At 39.6% G+C, this 26,059-nt stretch overlaps 1 protein-coding gene and 1 long non-coding RNA gene across 2 annotated transcripts; one reads left to right on the top strand and one right to left on the bottom strand.

The window, feature by feature from the left end:
* Positions 1-6,363: 6,363 nt before the first annotated feature.
* LOC138353356 (putative nuclease HARBI1) lies at positions 6,364-9,500 on the top strand. Its single transcript, XM_069306353.1, has 2 exons — positions 6,364-7,718; positions 8,280-9,500. Exons 1-2 carry the CDS (start codon positions 7,055-7,057, stop codon positions 8,642-8,644), a joined length of 1,029 nt encoding a protein of 342 aa, XP_069162454.1. The 5' UTR covers positions 6,364-7,054; the 3' UTR covers positions 8,645-9,500.
* Positions 9,501-9,554: 54 nt separating this feature from the next.
* Positions 9,555-15,946, bottom strand: LOC138353357 (uncharacterized). The gene is made up of 2 exons (XR_011223136.1): positions 13,523-15,946; positions 9,555-11,332 (listed from the first exon to the last, which is right to left on the bottom strand). It is a non-coding gene; the product is annotated as an uncharacterized lncRNA (long non-coding RNA).
* Between the last annotated feature and the right edge of the window lie 10,113 nt (positions 15,947-26,059).

Here is a 26,059-nt window from a genome sequence, read left to right as displayed (position 1 = left end):
CTATGCCCAAGATTACCATCCGAGTTGCCGTCGGGGAAGTGGTTCAAATAGCCTCGGCTATCACTTCCTTTTGACGGCCGTGATGGTCAAGCGGATTAAGACGCCCTGTAGTTACCAGTTGCGTTGCTTCTGGGAGTATGGGTTCGAGTCACTTCTGGGGTGTGAGTTTTCATTCATATATATATATATATATATATGTTGTACCTAGTAGCCAGAACTCACTTCTGAGCCTACTATGCAAGGCCCGATTTGCCTAATAAGCCAAGTTTTCATGAATTAATTGCTTTTTGACTACCTAACCTACCTAACCTAACCTAACCTAACTTTTTCGGCTACCTAACCTAACCTAACCTATAAAGATAGGTTAGGTTAGGTTACCTAACCTAACCTAACCTATAAAGATAGGTTAGGTAGGGTTGGTTAGGTTCAGTCATATATCTACGTTAATTTTAACTCTAATAAAAAAAAATTTACCTCTTACATAATGAAATGGGTTGCTTTATCATTTCATAAGAAAAAAATTAGAGAAAATATATTAATTAATGAAAACTTGGCTTATTAGGCAAATCGGGCCTTGCATTGTAGGCTGAAAAGTGAGTTCTGGGGCCGGATTCAGGAAGGTACTTACGAAGGTTTTTCCTCTTAGCTAAGAGCGTTTTCCGTCTTAACGCCTTCGTGGCGGCTACGTCCGTATTCAATTAACTACCCTAAGTGGAAAAATCTTCGTAAGTTCATTTCGGGATTTAAGTGTGGTTTCGACCACTCGTAGCTGTCATGTTCACAGAAAATGGTACCATCCGTTTTCTATGTGCGGCGGCTGGGACGCCAGAGAGAGATTGGAGGTAAACAAGAGAGCGTACAGGACGCCCGCCAAGCTTGGTAGCTACTAGTCATGTAATCATATTAAGTATTAAAGTCAGTAACCAAGTCATGACTTTACATCAACCCTACAACCAAGACTTCCTCAGTAACACACAAACACCACATTGGCGACGAGGATGAACTGTGAACGCAGGTATTTGTTCAGTTTCAAACAAGGGAGAAGCATGCTGCCTGGAGGAGGAAGAGAAGCTGTGAGCGCCATACCCGATGCTGTATGCTAACCGATGCTGTGTGCTAACCAATGCTGTGTGCTAAACGATGCTGTGTGCTAACCGATGCTGTGTGCTACCCAAGCTGTGTGCTACCCAAGCTGTGCTGAAGAAACTGTGTACTGAGGAATCTGCCGACGTTGTGTACGAAACGACGCATTGATGTGTACAAAACCTGATGTTTTGGTTACGAAACGACGCTTCGTGCTACAAAATTCATCACGCTGAGCTGACTGCTGTACCGACTGCTGTACCAACTGCTGTACCAACTGCTGCTGTACCAACTGCTGTGCCAACTGCTGTGCTGCTGCTGTGAGTAGGAACAACACATGTACACAAGGGCTAGGTAAGAAGTCAGTTGCTGCTATATTGTGCACTGTTGTGAACTTTTGCATTAAAATGCTTGTGTGCTTTGCAAAATTAAAGTAATTACAGTGAATTCTTGACTAACATATACAGTGCAGTAAGTGTTTAATATTCTGAGGAACATTTAAGTGATAAGTTACATTTATTCAGTAAAAATGGCAAATATACCTCAGTTTCCTGCATTTGATCCTGACTGTGACCAGACAAACCTGTCACAGAGGTGGGTCAAATGGCTTAAAAGGTTTGAAAATTTGTTGATAGTTTCTGACATCAAAAGTGCTGAAAGAAAGCGTGCCTTTCTACTTCATTATGCAGGTGAGTTTGTGACATCTTTGACACACTGAAAGACACTGGTGGTGCCAAAGATTATGACACTGCCAAAGCCAAACTAACAGAGCATTTCAAACCAAGGCAAAATACTGCAATGGAAATTATGCATTTCAGGAGAGCAAAACAACTCTCTAATGAAACTGTGGATCAATACCACACACGTCTGCAGGGTTTAGCAGCCCATTGTGAGTTTGCTGATGTTGACAAAGAAATCAAACAGCAAATAATTGAAACATGCACATCTACACGTCTCCGTCGAAGAGCTCTAGAACTTGTTGATGATGAAAGTTCTCTTACCAAGATACTGGATATTGCTCGTCGAATGGAAGATGCTGCACGTGATGCTCGTGTCATGGAGTGCAGTGCCAACAACGGTTCTGCCACTGTTACTAACAGTGATGAGGTACGTAAGGTTCAGGGAGGACACCGTGATCAAAGAAGATATCATGGCAAACCTAACAGTAAATTTAGCCGAGAACCACGTCACAACTGGGGTCAAGGAACAAGGCTCAAGCAGTCACAACGACCCACATCAGAGGGTGTCAACAATAAATGTTACAATTGTGGAGGAGACTACCCACACCAAGGTAATGTTTGTCCTGCTCAAGGTAAGAAGTGCTATGAGTGTAGAAAACTAGGTCATTTTGGTGCTATGTGTCGTTCTGCACTAAAGAAACCACAGTCAATGAATAAAAGCACTGTACGAGGATCAGGTCATAGGGGTCGAGGTGGTAAACAAAATATTGCACCTCAAATCAAGAATGTTAACACTGTACAAGACAACATTTCATTACAACCAGTCTCAGATGACAGTGAATGTGATTATACTTATGGAGTACAAGCAATCACAGAATGGAATGATCTTCCAAACAACCCAGAGACATGTGTATACATTGCTGGTATTTGTCTCAAGGTTCTCATTGACACTGGATCAAACATTGACACCATTGCTGAGTGCCAATATGAGAAATTTAAAAAACAGTTCCCAAAGCTTGAGAACTATAATGGCAAAGCCACTGCCTATGCTTCAAAGGTAGCCTTGCCAGTGATTGGAACTTTCACTGCAGAGATTAAGTCAAAGAATGCAATGCTCATTACTACATTCCATGTTGTTAGGAATGCAAAGGAGTCTTTACTCAGTTACAAGACTTCAACCAAATTGGGGCTACTTCAGCTTTCTAATGCTGTAGCAGTGGAATCTGCAAACAATGTTGATGGTATTGTTGCTGAATTCTCTGATCGATTTAAATCCATAGGTTGTTATACTGATAGCAAAGTACATCTGCATATCAACCCAGATGTAATTCCAGTTGCCCAACCACATCGCCGACAACCATTCCATACTCGCAAGAAAGTTGATGCCGAACTGGATAGGCTGATGGAACTAGATATCATTGAACCAGTTACAGGCCCAACACCATGGGTAAGCCCAATTGTCACTCCACCAAAGCCGAAGAATCCAGATGAGATACGCATTTGTGTGGACATGCGTGTTCCCAACAAGGCAATAATGCGTGAACGCCATCCTACACCCACTGTAGATGATATGATCTACCGCTTGAATGGTGCAACTGTATTCAGCAAGTTAGATTTAAACAAGGGCTATCATCAGCTTGAACTTGATGAGGAGAGTCGATTCATCACAACGTTTACGACACATCGAGGTCTGTATAGGTACAAGCGCCTGAGTTTTGGTATTAACAGTGCTGCCGAGGTATTCCAGCACATCATCAGCCAGGTATTGCAAGACATACCTAATGCTGACAACATGTCTGATGACATCATTGTTTATGGCCGTACCCAAGCTGAACACGACAAAGCTCTTCGTGCAACATTGCAACGCTTACGAGAAAAGAATTTGACGTTAAGCCGAGCAAAGTGTGAGTTCAATCAACATAAAATTGAATTCTTTGGACATGTACTTAGTGACAAAGGTCTGTCTCCAGATCCTAAGAAAGTTGCAGATATCAAGAATGCTGCACCTCCTTCAACGTCCACTGAAGTACATAGTTTTCTGGGAATGGCAAACTACTGTTCTCGCTTCATTCCAGATTTTGCTACCATTACAAAGCCTCTACGTGAGCTCCTGAAGAAAAATGCATCATGGTACTGGAGCGATATCGAGCAAAATGCATTTGATGCTGTGAAAGATGCACTAGTAGAGAATGCGACTGCTGCATACTTTGATCCATCAATGGACACTGAGTTAACGGTGGATGCTAGTCCTGTTGGTTTAGGTGCTGTTTTAGCCCAACACAAACCTGGTCAACCAGATTCCAGAGTAGTAATTGCCTACGCCAGCCGTTCTCTCACAGATGTTGAGCAACGATACAGTCAGACAGAGAAGGAAGCTCTTGCTCTTGTATGGGGCTGTGAACACTTCAATGTGTATCTGCTTGGTGCGCCCTTCACCACGATGGTCACTGACCACAAACCGTTGGAGACCATCTTCAATAATCCAAAGTCCAAACCACCAGCTCGCATTGAGAGATGGGCTCTTCGTCTGCAACCATACAACTTTACGGTGAAATACAAGCCGGGTGCAGGCAATCCCGCTGATTACATCAGTCGACATCCTGCCAACAGTTTCACCATCACCAAGCATCAGCAAGTTGCCGAGGAATATGTACACTCTGTAACCTGTGATGCAGTCCCTAAGGCTCTTACTCTTGATGAAATCCGTACTGCAACCCTAGAGGACCCAACTCTGCAAGCAACAGTGGATGCATTGACTAAGAAAAAGTTTCCACGCATCGCACCCTCAGGAGTTGACCAAGATGCATTCAAAGCACTTGAACGCATCCAGACAGAATTAAGTGTTACGCAACAACGCGACACTGTGCTGCGAGGTACTCGTATCGTGATTCCAGCTGTTCTCCAGCAACGTGCTCTGAAGCTTGCACATCAAGGACACCAAGGTCTTGTTAGGACGAAACAGCTGCTACGAGAAAAGGTGTGGTTTCCTGGCACTGATCGTCAAGCAAAGGATATGCATGATGCCTGTGTCCCTTGCCAAGCTGCAGTGGATACTTCAAGACCAACACCTCTACAACCTTCACCACTACCTGCTGCACCATGGACGGAAGTATCGATGGACTTCTGCGGACCGCTACCAACTGGAGAGTACTTGATGGTAGTCATTGATGATCACTCACGTTATCCAGAAGTAGAAATCATCACTTCCACATCTGCAAAGGCTGTCATCCCGAAACTCGACAAGATCTTTTCAAACTTTGGCATTCCTGAAATTGTCAAGACAGACAATGGACCGCCATTCAATGGACAAGACTTCGTCAACTTTTCTGAGCATATTGGATTCAAACACCGCCGTGTGATGCCACTACATCCTCAAGCAAATGGAGAAGTTGAGAGATTCATGCAACCTCTCATGAAAGCGGTACGCTGTGCTCATGCCGAAGGACGATCCTGGAAACAAGCTATGTATGCTTTTCTCAGGAACTACCGTGCAACACCACATGGAACACTGGGCAAGTCGCCTGGCGAACTTTTATTTGGACGTCCTATGAGAATCGCACTACCCGTCATGCCAGCCGAGGTAACGGATAAACGTCTCGCTCAGAAGGATGCACTAGCCAAGGGCAAAATGAAAATTGCTCATGATCAACGTGCAAAGGAACAGTTCATAAAGGTTGGTGACACTGTTCTCGTTAAAAAGAAAAAAGAGGGAAAGTTAGATATGCCGTATGATACAAAACCATATAAAGTGATTAGTGTAAAAGGAACTATGGTAACAGCTAGTAATAGAGATCATAGTATAACACGTAATATGGCTTATTTCAAAGTGATTCCAACTAGTGTAGAAAATGATGAAGTGCAAAATCGTGCAAAAGAAAAAGAAAAAAATAGTTATAACCCGACAAACAATTCATCAAGGGATGTTATTGCATTTAAGGACTCTCGTCCTAAACGTCATGTTAAACGCCCTACACGATTTGATGATTAATTGTGTTCCTATGTAATGAAAAGTATTTACTTATTGTGCTAAACTAAATTTAATATTGTTTGAATAATGCAGATATCTCATTCAATATTTTGTAACTTTGTAGTACAGTTTCTTTCATGTTTGTTTAACATTGTATATGTATTTTTAACATTGAAATCCTTTGTGGAAAAGATTAAGTTGTTTAAATTCTTTGTGTGCTTAATTAATGTTAAATGTATGCAGTATCTCTTGATATGGTAATAACTTACTTTGTGTCAATAACTTTGCTTTGTGCTACAAGCATGGTAGACATCCTGTATTCATTCTTTTTAAAGAAAAGGAGGGATGTCATGTTCACAGAAAATGGTACCATCCGTTTTCTATGTGCGGCGGCTGGGACGCCAGAGAGAGATTGGAGGTAAACAAGAGAGCGTACAGGACGCCCGCCAAGCTTGGTAGCTACTAGTCATGTAATCATATTAAGTATTAAAGTCAGTAACCAAGTCATGACTTTACATCAACCCTACAACCAAGACTTCCTCAGTAACACACAAACACCACAGTAGCTTTACGTAAACTGGATATAAGTCATTTTTTCTCTACTTCATAACACTGGGATCGATTTATGATATTGGAACATGACCAAAATATTATAGCTGGTGAATCTAGTGAAGAGTAGTCCTTCGTGTTAGTTATATATGCATTCTCTGCTTGAAGCTTGAAGTAAATATGTGTTTGATGATAGTAGAATTAGTTTTATAATAGCAAGATATTATACCAGTAGTTATTAAGTAAATAAACACTGGTGAACATGAAAAATGAGAGAAGGTGATGAGACCTGCCTGATGTGATCATTTACTATCACCAAATGCCCCTGTTCACCTAGTAATCAGTAAGGGTGTACCTTAGCTATACATATACAGTTTTAATTTATTTTGTTTGGTTTTATTTTGAAATTAAATGTGGGTGAGACATAAAAGAAAAACATCCTGAACAAATGATGTTAGGTTAGGGTATAAACTACAAAAACTTTGGTCATTGAATACTTAGGCCTCTAATTATGGCCTGTTAAAAAAAAGAGAGGGATGGGGACTGAATAGGGACAAGGGGCTGATGGAAGAAAGGTGGCAGGATAAATAGACAATCATGGGCACCACACTGTACACCCCCAAATATGTATGTACAGTATGTGTGTGTATATATATATTTCATCTTACAGGCTGTATTACAATATGCTTTATTTTTCCTAGGTACCCAATACTGTATAGTGTTCCTGGACACGCATCCAAAAAAATACCAATTTTAACAGTTAAAAACATTTGAAATGTTATTGCTTATTGCTTTACGTAATGAGCTAGCTTTAAGGAGAGAAAGAGTCTTTAAAGATCGTCTATATCCATTAGATGTAAGTGATAAAAAATTGTTAAGGTACTATCGTTTTCCACGTCATATGATCTTAAGACTTTGTGAAGACCTTAAAGATGATATTGAAAGAATAACTAGAAGAGGTCAAGCCATTCCTGCCCATACATCATTGTTAGTAGCTCTGAGATTTTATGCAAGTGGAAGTTTCCAAAGTGTTATTGGAGATTCAACTGGTCTCAGTCAATCGAGTGTATCAAGAATAATAACTGGAGTGACGGAAGCTCTCTACAGAAAAGGACTAGCAGAAATAAAAATGCCAACAGAGATGAATGAAATTATACAAACTAAGTTAAAATTTAATAATATCAGTAGGTTTCCCAATGTAATTGGAGCAATCGATTGTACCCATGTCCCCATTAAAGCTCCAAAAGTTGAAGAAAACATATATGTAAATAGAAAACAATATCATTCTTTGAACATTCAAGTTGTGTCAAATCCTGATAATGTAATCATGGATTTCTGTGCAAGATACTCTGGAAGCACTCATGATGCTTTCATATGGGCTAACAGCAGACTCCATGACAGATTTGAAGCAGGAGAATTTGGCATTTCCTATTTGCTAGGTAAGATATGCATTTTATATATATGACCTTCATTTATAGTACAGTAGGTTGCCTATTTGTTATTTATCGAGTCACAACAAATACACTGTACAGTCTATAAATAAAAGTTGTTTAATATTGAATGGTAACAGCTTATTGTATTATGAATAGTATAAAGAAATTTATTCATGTTGATTTTATATTAAAGAAATGAAAGTGTGTTTTAGCCCTGATATGGAGAATGAGAGTGAGAATTTTGAATGGAAATCAGCAGAAATGTGTTTAAACTGGTGTTTATATACATCATGTGTCATGGGTGTACCAGAGATTACAAGTGGATGATTAAGTTAAATATGGAAGGAAGTGGATTACATTTTGGTTGTTTTGACATGTCAGTTATATGCCTCTGAACATTAAATGAGAATGATGTATGTAATGCAAGAGGTATTCATATGACAGAGGAAGGTAACCAACCACTTCAGATGCTAGAATCAAATAGTGTGTGAAAGACAGTGTGGGTTTAGGATTATTGAGTGATTTTTAAAGATGTATGCACATTTTATAAATTAAATATCTATGCAGGTGACAGTGGCTATCCCTTGCAACACAACTTACTTACACCCTTCACAAACCCTGAAAACCCTCCAGAAGAGCTGTATAACAGGAGCCATGCAAGAACAAGAGTGGTAATCGAGAAAACTTTTGGCGTGTTAAAATCTCGGTTTAGGTGTCTCCACAGGTCTGGTGGTAGTCTTCAATATGAACCAGATAAATGTGCAAAGATTTCAGTTGCATGTATGTTGTTGCACAATTATTGCATTGAGCAAAGAATACCTCTTGAAGAGATCATTGATGATGACTTTATAATGAATGAAAATGTTGAAGGTGGAGCACATGAAAATGGGCACACACAAAGAAGGGAAGTAGTAAGGAATTTTTTCTCATAAATTTTTATTTCAAATCATACTTATATAACAAAGTAAAACATGTAATTGAAAACACTACATAATGGAACTTTTGTATAAAAATACAAGTACAGTAACTCAAGAATTTATCAATAACGGAAATCAAAAACATTTATAATTGGATTCATAGATTTATTTGTAAGTTATCCTATCGATTTTTACCTATTAAATTCAATAGCACATACTGTATATGTAAGTGAAACATAAATATACAAACAAACTGTTACAAACATGTACCTGCTGATTTGGAAACATTATTATCCTGCTATACTTTATATGGAAAGTCAGATACCTGAGGAGAAATATATGCATCTGACAAAAGACCAAAAATTTGTTTGAAAAATATATCAATAAATATTTATTCATAGACACTAAGAAATGTGGTACATAATATGGCTGGGTAAATTTTTGGTTTGTAAAATAACAGTGTTTGTTAGCCAATGTTGTGTATACACAGCATTAGCCTTAAAATTGAATTATTTTAATTATAAAATAAAGTTGCTTTCAATACAGTACAGTGTTTAATATACCTTACATGTAAGGGAAAAATTTAATATAATTTTATTTAAATGATATACACAAAACAATGATATAGGCCATCAATATGTTGCCCTTAGACCAATTTGAGGTGAAACATATATTAGGGATGTGATAAAATAATTATATCTTTGCCATTAATCTTTTTGCCAATAAAAATGTTTCTTATTCTGGTGTTTTTTTCATATTGTCACTACTTTGAACTCTCAACAATTAAACCTAGCAATTGATAAACATTCTTTAATACAAAAAACATGTAAATATTTACACCAAACATAAGTTGACTATATGAGGTAGATTGGTTATTAAATTACACTATATACTATGCAAGTCATAGCAAAATTAATGATATGAATAATTGTTACATTTTAATGTTTCAATATTGTTCTTATTTACAATTGTTATTACAAAATATTATAATTTCTTAAACTATTTTTAGAGATTATAATTAGAAAGATTTAAATAAATTTCATAGTGCCTGATTATTTTTCTTGACTGAAGATTTAAGATCCTGAAATTTCTTGCGAACATCGGCTTGTTGTCTTGAGCAGAGACCAACACCACTTACAGCAACAGCTACTTGGCTCCAGGCACAGTGTTTATCTTGGGTAATGACTTGTCTTGATAGCTTCCCAAAAATTATGCGTTCTCTCTTCTTAACCTCATCAACGAGAACTGTCAGCTCCTCTTCACTCAAGTTTGCTTTCCTTTTTATCCCAGATATTTTCTTTGTCTTATTTATTTATGAATACTAAGAGGATGTAGTATGTTTGTTTTGGTTCTTGATAGTAGGTGTAGTTTGCGTGAAGTGTCTATTCTCTCGATGACTGCACGAGTACAAATGTTGGGAGACGCGTTAATGTTGAGAATGACTAGGTTTCAAAAGTGTTTGATGTCTTGTACTGTAGATAAAGTGAATAAACAGAGGCGTGTTAGAGGGAGACGCCGCACTGTAGGACGGGGTGGTTTTGTGCTGGCGTCAGCTAATCCTTGGTGCTGCGGCCAGACACTTGTCTTCTGTGTTTGCCTGTTGGTTGCGCCAACTATGAATGTGGCACAGGTCAAATGTGGCCACTTTGTTGGTCACTGGAGATATTTAGCCAGTGCTTTGATTATTGGATAATTTTCATGTAACGAGATGTCACCTAGTAATATACACGATGGTAAAGGTTATTTTAAGTGCGCTATTTTTTTTGTTTTATTTACTCTGGCACTACAATGTCGAAACCAGTGAAGGAGATAGTGTTTGATTGTTTCAGGCACATGACTGGATGCACAGATCATTTCTTCTTCTTGATAGTAGGTAGAGTTTGCAACAGATGATTTTTCTGACAACAATACCACGAGGAACCACAATGTTTACATAACACAGCTGATATTGCATTAGCGTGATTGGTCAGGTTAGAAATGTAACAGTCACTCTGATTGGCCAAACGAAACACAGTAGTGACCTCTGTCGGCACGTAAGTGAACAAGACCCAAAACCTAAATATCTTCTTAAGTGGACCTTATTGAATCGCACCTAAGCATCTTCTTAGGGCGCACTTAGGAACCTTCGTAGCAAACCCACTTACGAAGAAATACACAGAGCTTCCTGAATCTAGGTCCTGGCTACTAGGTACGACATATATATAAATATGCGCATGTAGCGCATCCACTATGGGAGAGCTATTTCCTTCAAAAAGTATAATCGTGTGGCTTTATGTTTAAAAAAACAATTTCAAGTACATTCTTTGATTGAAAAACTTGAATATAAATACAAGTGTTAATTGTAAATGACCAGTTATAAACATAAATAAGAAGTAGGAAAAATTATGTGTGTAACCAGACAAAAACATTGGAACGCTTAGGTGATGAGAGGGTAAACAACCGCCACCATTTTAGCAGCATCCGCCGGTGATGTCCAGCACGAGCATTAAGGGAAAACCTTGACACAAACTGCACCTATCATATAGAAGAAGCACCACCATTGACCGCCAAGTGCTCACATCAAGTCTAACTCTAAGAAACAACACTCAATCCTTGACGCTTCTCCCAACATCCGGGGGAGAAAACCTTCCTCACAAACTGCACCTGTCATAAAGAAGATGAAGACTCACCAGTGTCCACAGTGTCCAAAGGTATTCACCCGTCCTGGAGATGTGAAACGTCACATTTTAGTGCATTCAGGTGATAAACCTCATGAGTGTCCAGAGTGTGGGAAGAGATTCAGTCTGCGTGGAAATATGAAGACTCACATGTTAGTGCATTCAGATGATAAACCTCATGAATGTCCAGAGTGTGGGAAGAGATTCAGTCAGCATGGACATATGAAGACTCACAGGATGGTACATGCGGATGAGAGACCTTTTCAATGTGCTGAGTGTGGCAAAAAATTTAGAGTACGTGGAACTATAACAAGGCACATGTTAGTGCATTCAGGTGACAAGCCTCATGAATGTCCAGAGTGTAGGAAGAAGTTCAGTCGTCTTGGAAGTATGAAGACTCACATGTTAGTGCATTCAGGCGACAAACCTCATGAATGTCCAGAGTGTGGGAAGAGATTCAGTCGTCTTGGAAGTATGAAGACTCACATGTTAGTGCATTCAGGCGACAAACCTCATGAATGTCCAGAGTGTGGGAAGAGATTCAGTCGTCTTGGAAGTATGAAGATTCACCGGAAGGTGCATGCTAATGAGAGACCTTTTCAATGTGCCGAGTGTGGCAAAAAATTTAGAGAACGTGGAAAAATAATAAGGCACATGTTAGTGCATTCAGGTGACAAACCTCATGAATGTCCAGAGTGTGGGAAGAGATTCAGTCTACGTCGAAGTATGACGACTCACATGTTAGTGCATTCAGGTGACAAACCTCATGAGTGTCCAGAGTGTGGGAAGAGATTCAGTGAGCGTGGAAATATGAAGCGTCACATGATGGTGCATGCGGATGAGAAAGCTTTTCAATGTGCCGAGTGTGGCAAAAAATTTAGAGAACGTGGAAAAATAATAAGGCACATGTTAGTGCATTCAGGTGACAAACCTCATGAATGTCCAGAGTGTGGGAAGAAATTCAGTCTACGTCGAAGTATGACGACTCACATGTTAGTGCATTCAGGTGACAAACCTCATGAGTGTCCAGAGTGTGGGAAGAGATTCAGTCAGCATGGACATATGAAGACTCACAGGATGGTACATGCGGATGAGAGACCTTTTCAATGTGCCGAGTGTGGCAAAAAATTTAGAGTACGTGGAACTATAATAAGGCACATGTTAGTGCATTCAGGTGACAAGCCTCTGGAGTGTCCAGAGTGTGGGAAGAGATTCAGTCGTCTTGGAAGTATGAAGATTCACCGGAAGGTGCATGCTAATGAGAGACCTTTTCAATGTGCCGAGTGTGGCAAAAAATTTAGAGTACGTGGAAAAATAATAAGCCACATGTTAGTGCATTCAGGTGACAAGCCTCTGGAGTGTCCAGAGTGTGGGAAGAGATTCAGTCGTCTTGGTGATATGAAGAAGCACAAAATGATACATGCAGATAATAGGCTAAACACTTAAAGTGTGGAAGGTAATTAAGAGAATGTTGAATGATAATGTGGCACATATAGGTATATTAACTTAACTTTAATCTAACAGTGTGCTATCACAATGTCAGTTGGATGTTCTTCAAAGGTAATTCAATTTTGTTTGAGAAATACACTTCACCATGAAAGGTAAAGATAAAGATATTTTATTATATTGTTCTTTTATGAAAGTTAGATGACCAAGCAAGAACTAGAGAAGCTGACACTATAGGAAAATTCAAAATTGCTTATAAGTATAGAAATATCTCTTTAGTTTAGCAAAGATAAATCAAAGCTTTAAATGTTTTTCTTCATATTTATGGAAATAATAATGTGCTTTCTGTTTTTGTTCTCTGTGAAAATTTATTTAAAATGTAATATACTCTGTAGCTAAGTTATGGACATTTTTGTTGTAATATTATTTAGCATTGGTGCTGGTGAAGAAGACAGTCTGAGACGTACTTAAGATGAGACCATTTGATTGATAGGGAAATGTAGGTTAATCAAGGAATTTTCTCATCAGATTCATATGCAAACTGATGTCTATTTTATATTTTTTGTTTAGACATATTTATGAATAATACTCTTGATTATAAATATTTCACCAAAGAGTTTATTGAAGGCAGATTGGCATTTATAACTGTCAGTCAAGTTAATATGAAATTTAAATTTATATTACTCTAGAAATTTACATCACTCTAAATTTTCCAGAAATTTTTATTACTCTAGCCTAACTTTATCAGTTATGCTGTAATTGTCTTGGAATAATATTTTACCCGATTTACCTGAGGGCCACTAACCCTAGTGGCCTCAATAAAAACGGGAAGCTTGCAGCTTGTTGAAGGTTCCCTTCCCCTCCCCCATTTTCCTTGATTTTTTCCTGGTATATTTTGAAATTCAGCACATTTTGGCAGTTATGGCGTTGGTGGGTAGTCGGTTCCATCGATCAATAACCCTGTGGGTGAAAAAGCCTGTTTCAAAATTATATTAGCTTGATTAGCAATAATATTATTCTGATTCGTATAATCCTGTCAATTATATTATCCAAACTGGCAATTATATTAAGATGATTGTGAATTACATAAACCATACTGGCAATTATATTAGCATGACTGTCAATTTATATCAAACATATATTTATTTATGTTGTGGTGCGCGTGGGTTCTATTACATCTATCAAGGGAGAGTTTCAGATCAGGATTAGCATTTAGGAACAAAGTTTTGTACATGTAAATAGCACAAGAGAATGTGTAGAGTGAGTGTATATTTAGCATGTTCAGAGATTTAAACAGAGACTTTGTGTTGTTTAAAGACAGTTTTATTGTTCTGATAGCAGATTTTTATTGGGTGGTGATGAGCATCAGGTAATTTGCAGTGGATGAATGAACCCCATGCACAGATACCATATGTTCACATACCAACCCTAATTTTCAAAGAAAACTCTAGATTTTTAGCTCCAGTCATTTCATTGCTCTACAACAAATCATTTGAACAACAAACCTTTCCTGATATTCTAAGGGAAAAAAAGCAAGAGTAACCTTAGTCCATTAACCCTCAAACCGCTAGGGGCCCAAATGGAATTCACACCCACAGGCGCAACAAAAAAATAAATCCAAAAAATTCTTTCGTCTTATAGAAGTGTTCATTTTTGTTCCCTGATCACGGAAAAAATAACAAAAAAATCGTAGGTGGCATATTTTAGCCGCAATAGGGTAGGGAAGTGTGGCAAAAAAGGGGCGTTGGCAGAGCCTTCGCCAGACGAGGTCTACTCCGCCCGAGCTGTCAGACGGCAGTTGCCACAAATATATTATTACTTTATTATTTCAATGTCTCTGATTTTTTCTTAGTTTTTTGCAGTAATATTATTCCATACAGTGAATTGTGGTATATTTATATTATAAAATGTGTGAACCATCGCTGTACTCAAAATTATGGTGTGCATATTAGTGATTCAATTATTATGTTCATAAAACAATAAACAAATAGTTTTGCTGTTGTTACACTATATACACAGGTTATATATAAGTATTTGCATGTTTTGTACATCATAACGAACTACTAAGTTGGTCTTGTGAGTCAAAAAGCAACGAGGAGTGAACCACCAAACACCAGCGAGCCACTCCCTCCCTCAACACCACCTCACTCACCCTCATTCACCTCCCACAATACTCTTTTGTATTTATTCACTATACACAGACGTTATATATACGTATTTACATGTTTTGTTCACCATAACTGTACATCTAAGCTTGTATGGTGAGTGAAGGCCATAAGACGTAGCTACTCACACAGTCAGCTGATCGGCGGCCGCCCTCAAGGCCAGACACACTAATATTTGTCATCCAACAATATTGTTTGTGGTGTTATTACGCTATATACACACATTATATATAAGTATCTACCTGTTTTATTCACCATACCTGAACAAATAAGCTGGTATGGTGCCTAAAGACCATAGTGGCCACCAGTAAACACCATGCCAAGTCGTGCAGACGACGCTCCTCCCTCACCAAAATGGCGGCTCCCAATCTACTCCTCTCGCTGTTATCTCACACTATACACACGTTATATATAAATATCTACATTTGTGTTCACCATGGCGAACCACTAAGCTGGTATGGTGAGTGCAGTCAATAAATGGTGGCCACACACAGTCAGAAGACGCCACAACCCTCCCTCCCACAGCCTTACTCCTCCCTCCATGGAGCACAGCGCTAAATATCACCACAATCCTGCTATTATCAGAATCCTGGTCAGTTTTATCACAGTCAGGGGGCTTCAGTAATACTATCACTGCTAAATAATAGCAGTATCATTTATATTATGGTATTTGTAGGCGATGCTGTGGTCACAAGCTGAACAGCGGTGCTGTGAGCTCGTGTTGCGTGCGCCAGCCTTGGTGGCTTGCTCAATACTGACGCTGTAACACCCAAGAATGTTTTCCTGGATTTTTTTTCTAGGTGGCATCTGGCAACTATCGGTCGTGGCTGTACTATAGCTGCCCCTATCCCAGGCGGGGCATTTAAATTATAGCGCTAGACACGAAATCATATATAAATGATGTGCGCGGTTTCGGTTTTGTCACTGATATCATTTATATATGATATGCGCGGTTTGAGGGTTAAAGTGTCAATCTCCCTGAAGTCAACAATTATAAACCAATATCAACTCTGCAGATTTTGTCTAAAATATTTTAAAGAGTTAATCTACAAGCAGCCTTAATCCTATTTAGCAAAACAAAATTTACTTAGTTCTTGCCATAATGGTTTCAGGCCCAAAAAAGGACCAATCATGCACCGATTAGTATGATTAACTTTATATATGCAGCTCTTGGAAGAAATGAGTACCCTTGTTTATTTATTTGTTGACCTACATTAAGACTTTTTTACACTGTTAACACATTAACTTTCTTAAATTACAACATTACGGAGTAAGAGGTTAATCCCTCCAATACCTAGAGTCTTACCTTAGTGACAGGCTCCAGTATGTCTCTGTGAATGATTCCAATTCACCCACTCTACCTATTAACACTGGTGTTACACTGGGCAGTATTCTTCACCCTCTCGTCTTTCTCATCTCCCCTCCCTTTCCAGCCCGTTGCCATCATGAGGGGGCTTGGTTGGCGGATGGTAGAGTGTGATGCTCCATGGGACAGTGTCCTCTGTCCTTTTGAAGCCTAATGCTCTTGCTGCCATCTTTGCTAATTGTGCTGAATACTTTTTCCTATTAAGTTTAATTTTTCCTTCCCAATTCTCCTGTTTAATTGCTATTTCCTTGTGACATTTTGCAATTCTTAATTATTCTTTCAAATGTTTTCTTTTGTTTAGACACCGGGTTTTTGGGGAGGCACACCCTCTCACCCATAAAACTGTGATACTCGGCATTGTCGAGCAAGAGGACATCTTTATTGTCAATCTTTTCCTTCATTGCTGAGCCCAATTATATCATGCTGAGCTTCCATTATATCTTGACGGACTGATGATTCCTATGGTTGCGATTGTAGGGCGTATATCTACAGTGCACCCCTGGGGGGTGGGGGCCTTTGTCTTGTTGGGTGTCCTATCCTCTAATTGTGGCTCCATGGTGGGTATGGGGCCTTGTTTGTTGATGAAATGTTTATTCGTTCATTTACATGCTGATATCTGACCCTCTTTTTAACTTCTAAGACGTGAGGGTGGTAGACCAGGCCCCCCAAGTCGGACTGTGATGGAAAGCTAGGCTCTGTAGCCCACACTACATTGGTCCCAGATCAGGCAGCTCCTGACTCTCCCTGCTTGATGGGGTTCTGGGAGCTCTTCTACGACCTGACTTGTGAGTGCTTGGTCCACCAGGTCCCAACTACCCCTATCTGCTCCCCCTCCCACCTCTGTGGCTGGGTTGAGCCCCAAGCTCCCAATGATGACCACCTCATCACATGGAGTGGCTCCATCTCTCCTTGTAACAACTGGGCCTCTTTGCCCCCCTCCCCCCTCTTACTGGGGTTACCTTAAGGGGGTGCTTGGGGGTGCTCGGTGCTGTTCCCTCCGCAGTCACACTCGCACGATTCCTTCCAGTTCTAATACGTTCCAAGCTTTATTTGGTTCTGCTACATGGATTAAGCATTTTGATCTTAGTCATGTTGATTCTACTGGTCCTGATGATTTATTCATCCATATACACCTAGTTGATCTGGTGGATACCTTTGTCATTTTTATCCCCACGCCTACTGGTACGTGTTTCTTTGCAGCTCCTTCTCGGGAAGCTGCTGTCTGCTTAGCCTCGTTGTCCTGCATTGGGAAACCCCGGTTCGGATCAACAAAAATGCCTTGTTAAATGCTAGGATTTACACAGTGTTTCTCCCACACCATGTAGCGACTGGTGATAGCTGTCAATGCTATCAATCAGAGCTATCGATGTGCTTTAATATACCTAGTAATCTCTCATTTTTTTTTTACAAAGTATCTGTCAACTTTTTATAAATTTTGCTTCAATTTACCTACTTAAAATTATCCATTAGATTAAGGACCTTTTCGAAACGCTGCATGTACTAGTAGCTTTACAAGAATGTAAACACCATGCTATGCACCCCTAACATACCCAATGTTCCTTTTGTGTGTGTTATTTATACTTTATATTTAAAGTTATACCCATTGTTTCATGTTTTGTCTTGTGCTTGTCCCAAGTTTGTTCACCTCACCCAAAACTCTTGTACCATATCACCTCACCCAAATGCGAGTACAGTATAAGTATGGATGTATAATGAGTGTTTACAGGTTACAGTTGTGTGTGTAAACTAAAGTCTTTGAAAATGTAATAAGTTATTACGAAATGTGTTCAGGCATCATCTCAGACTAGAAATATAAATAAATTTTGGAGAATTGATTTTTCAATTACCATTGACAGTGATAATAAACATAAGAAATATTGAGAAAATACATGTTAAAATTATTAATCTTACCTTTTCGGTCATATTTAACAACATATGTTTTCAAGAAAGACTGCTACCATAATATACTAATATATATATATATATATATATATATATATATATATATATATATATATATATATATATATATATATATATATATATATATATATATATATATATATATTTATATATATATATATATATATATATGTCGTACCTAGTAGCAGGAACTCACTTCTCAGCCTACTATTCAAGGCCCGATTTGCCTAATAAGCCAAGTTTTCCTGAATTAATATATTTACTATAATTTTTTTCTTATGAAATGATAAAGCAACCCTTTTCTCTATGTATGTGGTCAATTTCTTTTTATTGGAGTTAAAATTAACGTAGATATATGACCGAACCTAACCAACCCTATCTAACCTAACCTAACCTATATTTATAGGTAAGGTTAGGTTAGGTAGCCAAAAAAAGCTAGGTTAGGTTAGGTTAGGTAGGTTAGGTAGACGAAAAAACATTAATTCATGAAAACTTGGCTTATTAGGCAAATCGGGCCTTGAATAGTAGGCTGAGAAGTGCGTTCTGGCTATTAGGTACGACATATATATATTTATATATATATATATATATATATATATATATAATGTCATACCTAGTAGCCAGAACGCTCTTCTCGGCCTACTATGCAAGGCCCGATTTGCCTAATAGGCCGAATGATTTTCTTTATTATTAATAAATTGTTTGCAGTTAGTTTATTTGAATTATTATTATTATTTTATATTAAGAACAAAAATTATTGACGTAGTTGAGTTTGTTTAGGTTAGGTTAGGTAGGGTTGGCTAGGTTCAGTCATACATCTACATTAGTTTTATGTCAAATATAAACAAATTAACTCATACATAATGAAATGGATAGCTTTATCATTTCATAAAAAAAAAAAATATATATGTCAGGGAAACTTGGGTTATTAGGCAAATCGGGCTTGCATAGTAGGCAGAGTACTGCGTTCTGGCTACTAGGTACAACATATATATATATATATATGTCGTACCTAATAGCCAGAACGCACTTCTCAGCCTACTATGCAAGGCCCGATTTGCCTAATAAACCAAGTTTTCATGAATTAATTGTTTTTCGACTACCTAACCTACCTAGCCTAACCTAACCTAACTTTTTCGGCTACCTAACCTAACCTAACCTATAAAGATAGATTAGGTTAGGTTAGGTAGGGTTGGTTAGGTTCGGTCATATATCTACGTTAATTTTAACTCCAATAAAAAAAAATTGACCTCATACATAATGAAATGGGTAGTTTTATCATTTCATAAGAAAAAAATTAGAGAAAATATATTAATTCAGGAAAACTTGGCTTATTAGGCAAATCGGGCCTTGCATAGTAGTCTGAGAAGTGCGTTCTGGCTACTAGGTACGACATATGTATATATATATATATATATATATATATATATATATATATATATATATATATTTATATATATATATATGTCGTACCTAGTAGCCAGAACGCACTTCTCAGCCTACTATGCGAGGCCCGATTTGCCTAATAAGCCAAGTTTTCATGAATTAATTGTTTTTCGACTACCTAACCTACCTAACCTAACCTAACCTAACTTTTTCGGCTACCTAACCAAACCTAACCTATAAAGATAGGTTAGGTTAGGTTAGGTAGGGTTGGTTAGGTTCGGTCATATATCTACGTTAATTTTAACTCCAATAAAAAAAAATTGACCTCATTCATAATGAAATGGGTAGCTTTATCATTTCATAAGAAAAAAATTAGAAAAAATATATTATTTCAGGAAAACTTGGCTTATTAGGCAAATCGGGCCTTGAATAGTAGGCCAAAAAGTGAGTTCTGGCTACTAGGTACGACATATATATATATATATATATATATATATATATATATATATATATATATATATATATATATATATTTATATATATATATATATATATATATATATATATATATATATATATATATATATATATATATATATATATATATATATATGTCGTACCTAGTAGCCAGAACTCACTTCTCAGCCTACTATGCATGGCCCGATTTGCCTAATAAGCCTAGTTTTCATGAATTAATGTTTTTTCGACAACCTAACCTACCTAACCTAACCTAACCTAACGTTTTCGGCTACCTAACCTAACCTAACCTATAAAGATAGGTTAGGTTAGGTTAGGTAGGGTAGGTTAGGTTCGGTCATATATCTACATTAATTTTAACTCCAATAAAAAAAATTGACCTCATACATAATGAAATGGGTAGCTTTATCATTTCATAAGAAAAAAATTAGAGAAAATATATTAATTCAGTAAAACTTGGCTTATTAGGCAAATCGGGCCTCGCATAGTAGGCTGAGAAGTGAGTTCTGGCTACTAGGTACGACATATATATATATATATATATATATACAGAGCACCACTTGGTTTCCGAACTTTAGTTATCCGAAACTTCCAGTTTCCCGATTGGGGTTGGGGAGTCATGCTACCCGAACAAAGTTCGGGTAGGAAGGGGTCCGCCAAGCGTCATGCTGGCTTGGTGTGGTGGGTGGGAGATGATACAGTTTGCCCACTGTGACTTCACAGATTCACGGCCTATTATTCCTATTATTTTGAATTGCCATAAGGCTGGAATGTTCATTCTGTGCTTTTGTTTTACATATCTGCACAATCAAGAAACATCTGTGCACCATGTCTGCTCCAAATGCACGCATTGCGTCAGTGATGGCTGACCAGTGGGTGGATGGATGAGGGAGCTTAAGTGGGAGGCAGTATGAGAGAGGGGGGGGGGAGAATTAGTCAGAAAGGGAGGGAGGGAGAGAGAGATGCTAGGTGGGAGTGGGAGGGAGAGAGAGATGCTAGGAGGGAGGGAGAGATGCTAAGAGGGAGGGGGAGGTAGGGAGAGATGCTAGGAGGTAGGCAGGAAGGGACGGAAGTAGTGAGAATTAGGGAGGGAAAGGCAGGCAGGCAGGCAGGCTAGCTTGCAGGCAGGCTGGCAGGCAGGGAGTGAGTGGTAGTCACGCGGTTGAACCGCGTGACCTTTAAAAGAGAGTATGGGATGAAGGGGGGTGGGTGGTGGGGGCGAGACCGGCTCATTCCCGAAGATAAGCCTAACACACACTACCCGTTAGCATGATGGCAGGCAGGCAAGCTTGCAGGCTGGGAAGGAGGCAGGCAGGCAGGCTTGCAGGCTGGGAAGGAGGCTTGCAGGCTGGGAAGGAGGCAGGCAGGCAGGCTTGCAGGCTGGGAAGGAGGCAGGCAGGCAGGCAGGCAGGCTTGCAGGCTGGGAAGGAGGCAGGCAGGCAGGCAGGCAGGCTTGCAGGCTGGGAAGGAGGCAGGCAGGCAGGCTTGCAGGCTGGGAAGGAGGCATGCAGGCAGGCTTGCAGGCTGGGAAGGAGGCAGGCAGGCAGACTTGCAGGCTGGGAAGGAGGCAGTCTTGCAGGCTGGGAAGGAGGCAGGCAGGCAGGCTTGCAGGCTGGGAAGGAGGCAGGCAGGCTTGCAGACTGGGAAGGAGGCAGGCAGGCTTGCAGGCTGGGAAGGAGGCAGGCAGGCAGGCAGGCTTACAGGCTGGGAAGGAGGCAGGCAGGCTTGCAGGCTGGGAAGGAGGCAGGCAGGCTTGCAGGCTGGGAAGGAGGCAGGCAGGCTTGCAGGCTGGGAAGGAGGCAGGCAGGCTGAGAAGGAGGCAGGCAGGCAGGCATGCTTGCAGGCAGGCAGGCTTGTAGGCAGGCAGGCTTGCAGGCTGGGAAGGAGGCAGGCAGGCAGGCAGGCTGGGAAGGAGGCAGGCAGGCAGGCTTGCAGGCTGGGAAGGAGGCAGGCAGGCAGGCTTGCAGGCTGGGAAGGAGGCAGGCAGGCAGGCTTGCAGGCTGGGAAGGAGGCAGGCAGGCAGGAAGCGATATATGGGTGTTGAAGTGAACCATGAACCACGTGACCTTTGAGAGTGTGTGTGTATGGGTTTGGGGTGGGGGGAGAGGGGGAGGTTTGTCGGTGGTGGGGGAGGGACCGGCTGACTCTGTAAGCCTAACCACACTCCACAGACCTGTGACCCAGATTTGTTTCTTAAATGTACAGTACATCATCGTATATTTTAGGCAGGATGTGCCTGCAGGCTGGCAGGATGTGCCTGCAGGCTGGCAGGATGTGCCTGCAGGCTGGTAGGATGTGCCTGCAGGCTGGCAGGATGTGCCTGCAGGCTGGCAGGCAAGCTGGCAGGCTGGCTGGCAAGATGTTCCTGCAGGCTGGCAGGATGTGCCTGCAGGCTGGCAGGATGTGCCTGCAGGCTGGCAGGCAAGCTGGCAGGCAGGATGTTCCTGCAGGCTGGCAGGATGTGCCTGCAGGCTGGCAGGCAAGCTGGCAGGCAGGCTTGCAGGATGTTCCTGCAGGCTGGCAGGAAACATCTAGAGGATGTTTGCCAGACAGCTTAATAATCAGTTAGGAACAATTATGGACTTTTATAAAGCGGACCAGGACTTCACTTATTGGTGAGTACAAACAAAACACGGTCGCATTTACGTTATGAACCTGTCGATTGTTTTCTCCTAGAGTTTTTTCGTAAATTTTTCAGAACAATTTCTTTTTACATTTCTAGTTTATTTTTTCCCCTCTATTTCTCGTATACGAACTTACATGTTAACCGACGGGTCTCGTCCCCAAGGGGTTCGGAAATCAAGTGGTGCTCTGTATTTATATATATATATATATATATATATATATATATATATATATATATATATATATATATATATATATATATATATATATATATATATATGTATATATTTATATATATATATATATATATATATATATATATATATATATATATATATATATATATATATAAATTTAAGGAAATTTCCTGTTTCATTTTTCCTCCGTGGTCTGACATTGTCACATTCTTAATCACGTGTTTATTTTTGTGATATACACACACATATATATATATATATATATATATATATATATATATATATATATATATATATATACATATATATATTAGTATATTTTGGTAGCAGTCTTTCCTGTAGACATATATTATTAAATATGACCGAAAAAGTAAGATTAATAATTCTAACACGAATTTTCTCGATCCTTCGTACATTCCTTTTCACTGTTGGTGGTAATTCAAAAATCAATTCTCCAAAATTCATTTTTATTTCTAGTCTGACGAGACACTTGAGCGCGTTTCATAAAACTTATTACATTTTCAAAGACTTTAGTTTACACATACACAACTGAATAGAACTTTACACATCTCCGATTTGTTTATATCTACATTTGAGTGAGGTGGATGGGGTGAGGTGGTATTAATAGGGTATTAAATTCATCAACACAAGACAGAACACGAAACAATGGGTATTGAATGGAAGTGATTGTAGAAAGCCTATTGGTCCATATTTCTTGATGCTTCTATATTGGAGCGGAGTCTTGAGGTGGGTAGAATATAGTTGTGCATTAATTGGCTGTTGATTGCTGGTGTTGACTTTTTAATGTGTAGTGCCTCGCAAATGTCAAGCCGTCTTCTATCGCTGTATCTATCGATGATTTCTGTGTTGTTTACTAGGATTTCTCTGGCGATGGTTTGGTTGTGGGATGAGATTGTATGTTCCTTAATGGAGCCCTGTTGCTTATGCATCGTTAAACGCCTAGAAAGAGATGTTGTTGTCTTGCCTATATACTGGGTTTTTTGGAGCTTACAGTCCCCAAGAGGGCATTTAAATAAATAAAATAAAATAAAATGTTTATTTAGGTAAGGTATATACATACAATAAATTTTTGCAAAGATTGGTTGACTTATAGGTAGAGCCAGTACATACAATGCCTAAAGCCACTATTACGCAAAGCGTTTCAGGCATGATAAACTTAAATGACAAGCTTAATACTAATTGAGCATAATGAGTAGAATGAAAACAAGAAATGAAAACATAGATGAAAAAGCAGCACAAATACAATTATGTCGACAAACAGCGCTCTTTAAGAAAAAAAACAGACATTGGTTGACAATAGAAGGGTAAGGTAGGTTACAGGGAATTTATTAGGTATAGCTTCGTTTTTTAACTTAAACTGGTTGAGAGAGGTACAGTCTTTAACATGGTTGGGAAGGTCATTCCACATTCTGGGCCCCTTGATTTGTAGAGCATTTCTAGTTTGATTAAGTCGTACTCTAGGAATATCAAAACTGTATTTATTTCTGGTGTGGTGCTCATGGGTTCTGTTACAACCTTCTATGAAGCTTTTGAGATCAGAATTGGCATTATAGTTAAGCGTTTTATATATGTATAATACACATGAGAGAATGTGCAGTGACTTAATGTCTAACATATTCAGAGATTTGAGTAGGGGTACCGAGTGATGTCTGGGGCCAGAGTTGGATATTGTCCTAATAGCAGCTTTGTGTTGAGTAATTAGAGGACGTAAGTGATTTTGGGTAGTAGAGCCCCAAGCACAAATACCATAGTTGAGATATGGATAGATAAGGGAGTAATAGAGAGTCACCAGGGCAGGGCGTGGTACATAATATGTGATCTTAGAAAGAATGCCCACAGTTTTTGAAACTTTTCACTTCTTTTCACAAGACTATCTCTTGTGTACGCTACGCTCGCTCCTCACTCTAAGCTGTATATCAGCCCTTAAACTATCGCCAGATGATGTAGACCCCACCCACAGGCAGCTAAGTACATGGAGTCCTAGCATGTTATAGCAAAACCAAAGTAACCGACCAAATTCAACTCATTCCATCTCAATTAAGTTTCAAAACATTCCTCTACGGCTGTGAGTACCAGTGCATGCTGCCGCCACCGCGCTGCCTGACGCAAGTTTCTTCACAATATATACCCCCAGTCCATTCTAACCAATCATGTCTCCTAAAAATGGGACTGTGCAGGGAAAGAAGGACAACAAACCCCTTAACAAGGCAACCATCTCGGCCAACTCAAACAATATTCGTGTTTCTCCGTCTGGAAGCTCTGGGGTCCAGGGCAGCGGTGCTACCCTCCCCTCCACCCCTTTGAGCAAGGGAGCAGAGTACTCTCAACCCTCTCCTATGGACATGCTAGCATCCCATTATAAGCAACTCAAGCGAGCTTCCGGTCCCTCACCGGAATTCTATAACTGGGCCGAGAATCAGTGGTTCAAAAAGTCTTGCCAAGTCCTCGAGTCTCAAAATACTATCATCTTGAGTCTTCTAAATGAGAATCTAGCGATCCGCGCTAATCTCCAACAACAACAACAAGAAATAATCCTCCTCCGCGAGGATATTAGAAACTGCAAGGCAAGCCAAGACCAACTACAGCATGACTTGATTGATCTCCGTGAGTAAAACAACCTTCTGAAAACTGATTAAGCCATTAAAAAACAGGAGGAAGCTCTCAGCAAAATGACTGCATGTATCAGTACATTTTCAGCCCAACGTTCTGTCTCCCAGGATGAACAAGACCAGCAAAAGCTGCTAGACTCTGTTATAGTGTCGTCCCAAGATATACCTGTGGAAAATGAAGGTGAAAACTGTGTCGAAATAGCTCAGGATTTCATAAAAGACAAATTGCAGCTCATTCTAAACAAATCTGACGTTATTGCTGCCTACAGAGTAGGCAAAAAGAATCCATCAGGTCAAAACCAACGGAAAAATCGCCTGAAGCTGTCTTCCCAGTTCACGAAATCCAATCTAGTCCGGACAGCTGCAACCCAACGGAAGGGATTATACATCAACGAGTGCTTGACTAGGAACAGACAGCACCTCCTCTACCGCCTGCGTCAAATCCGTCAAAAAAACCAGATGCGATTCAATAGTGCTTCGTTAGAGATGGACTGATAAAGGTGAGAAAAACCGCAGAGGGCAAAATGTTCACAATTACTAAAGAAGAGAACCTCAACA

The sequence above is a fragment of the Procambarus clarkii genome, chromosome 57, assembly GCF_040958095.1.
Source record: "Procambarus clarkii isolate CNS0578487 chromosome 57, FALCON_Pclarkii_2.0, whole genome shotgun sequence".
In the NCBI taxonomy this organism is placed as follows: Eukaryota; Metazoa; Arthropoda; class Malacostraca; order Decapoda; family Cambaridae; genus Procambarus; species Procambarus clarkii.
This window is presented reverse-complemented; position numbering and strand designations above follow the sequence as displayed.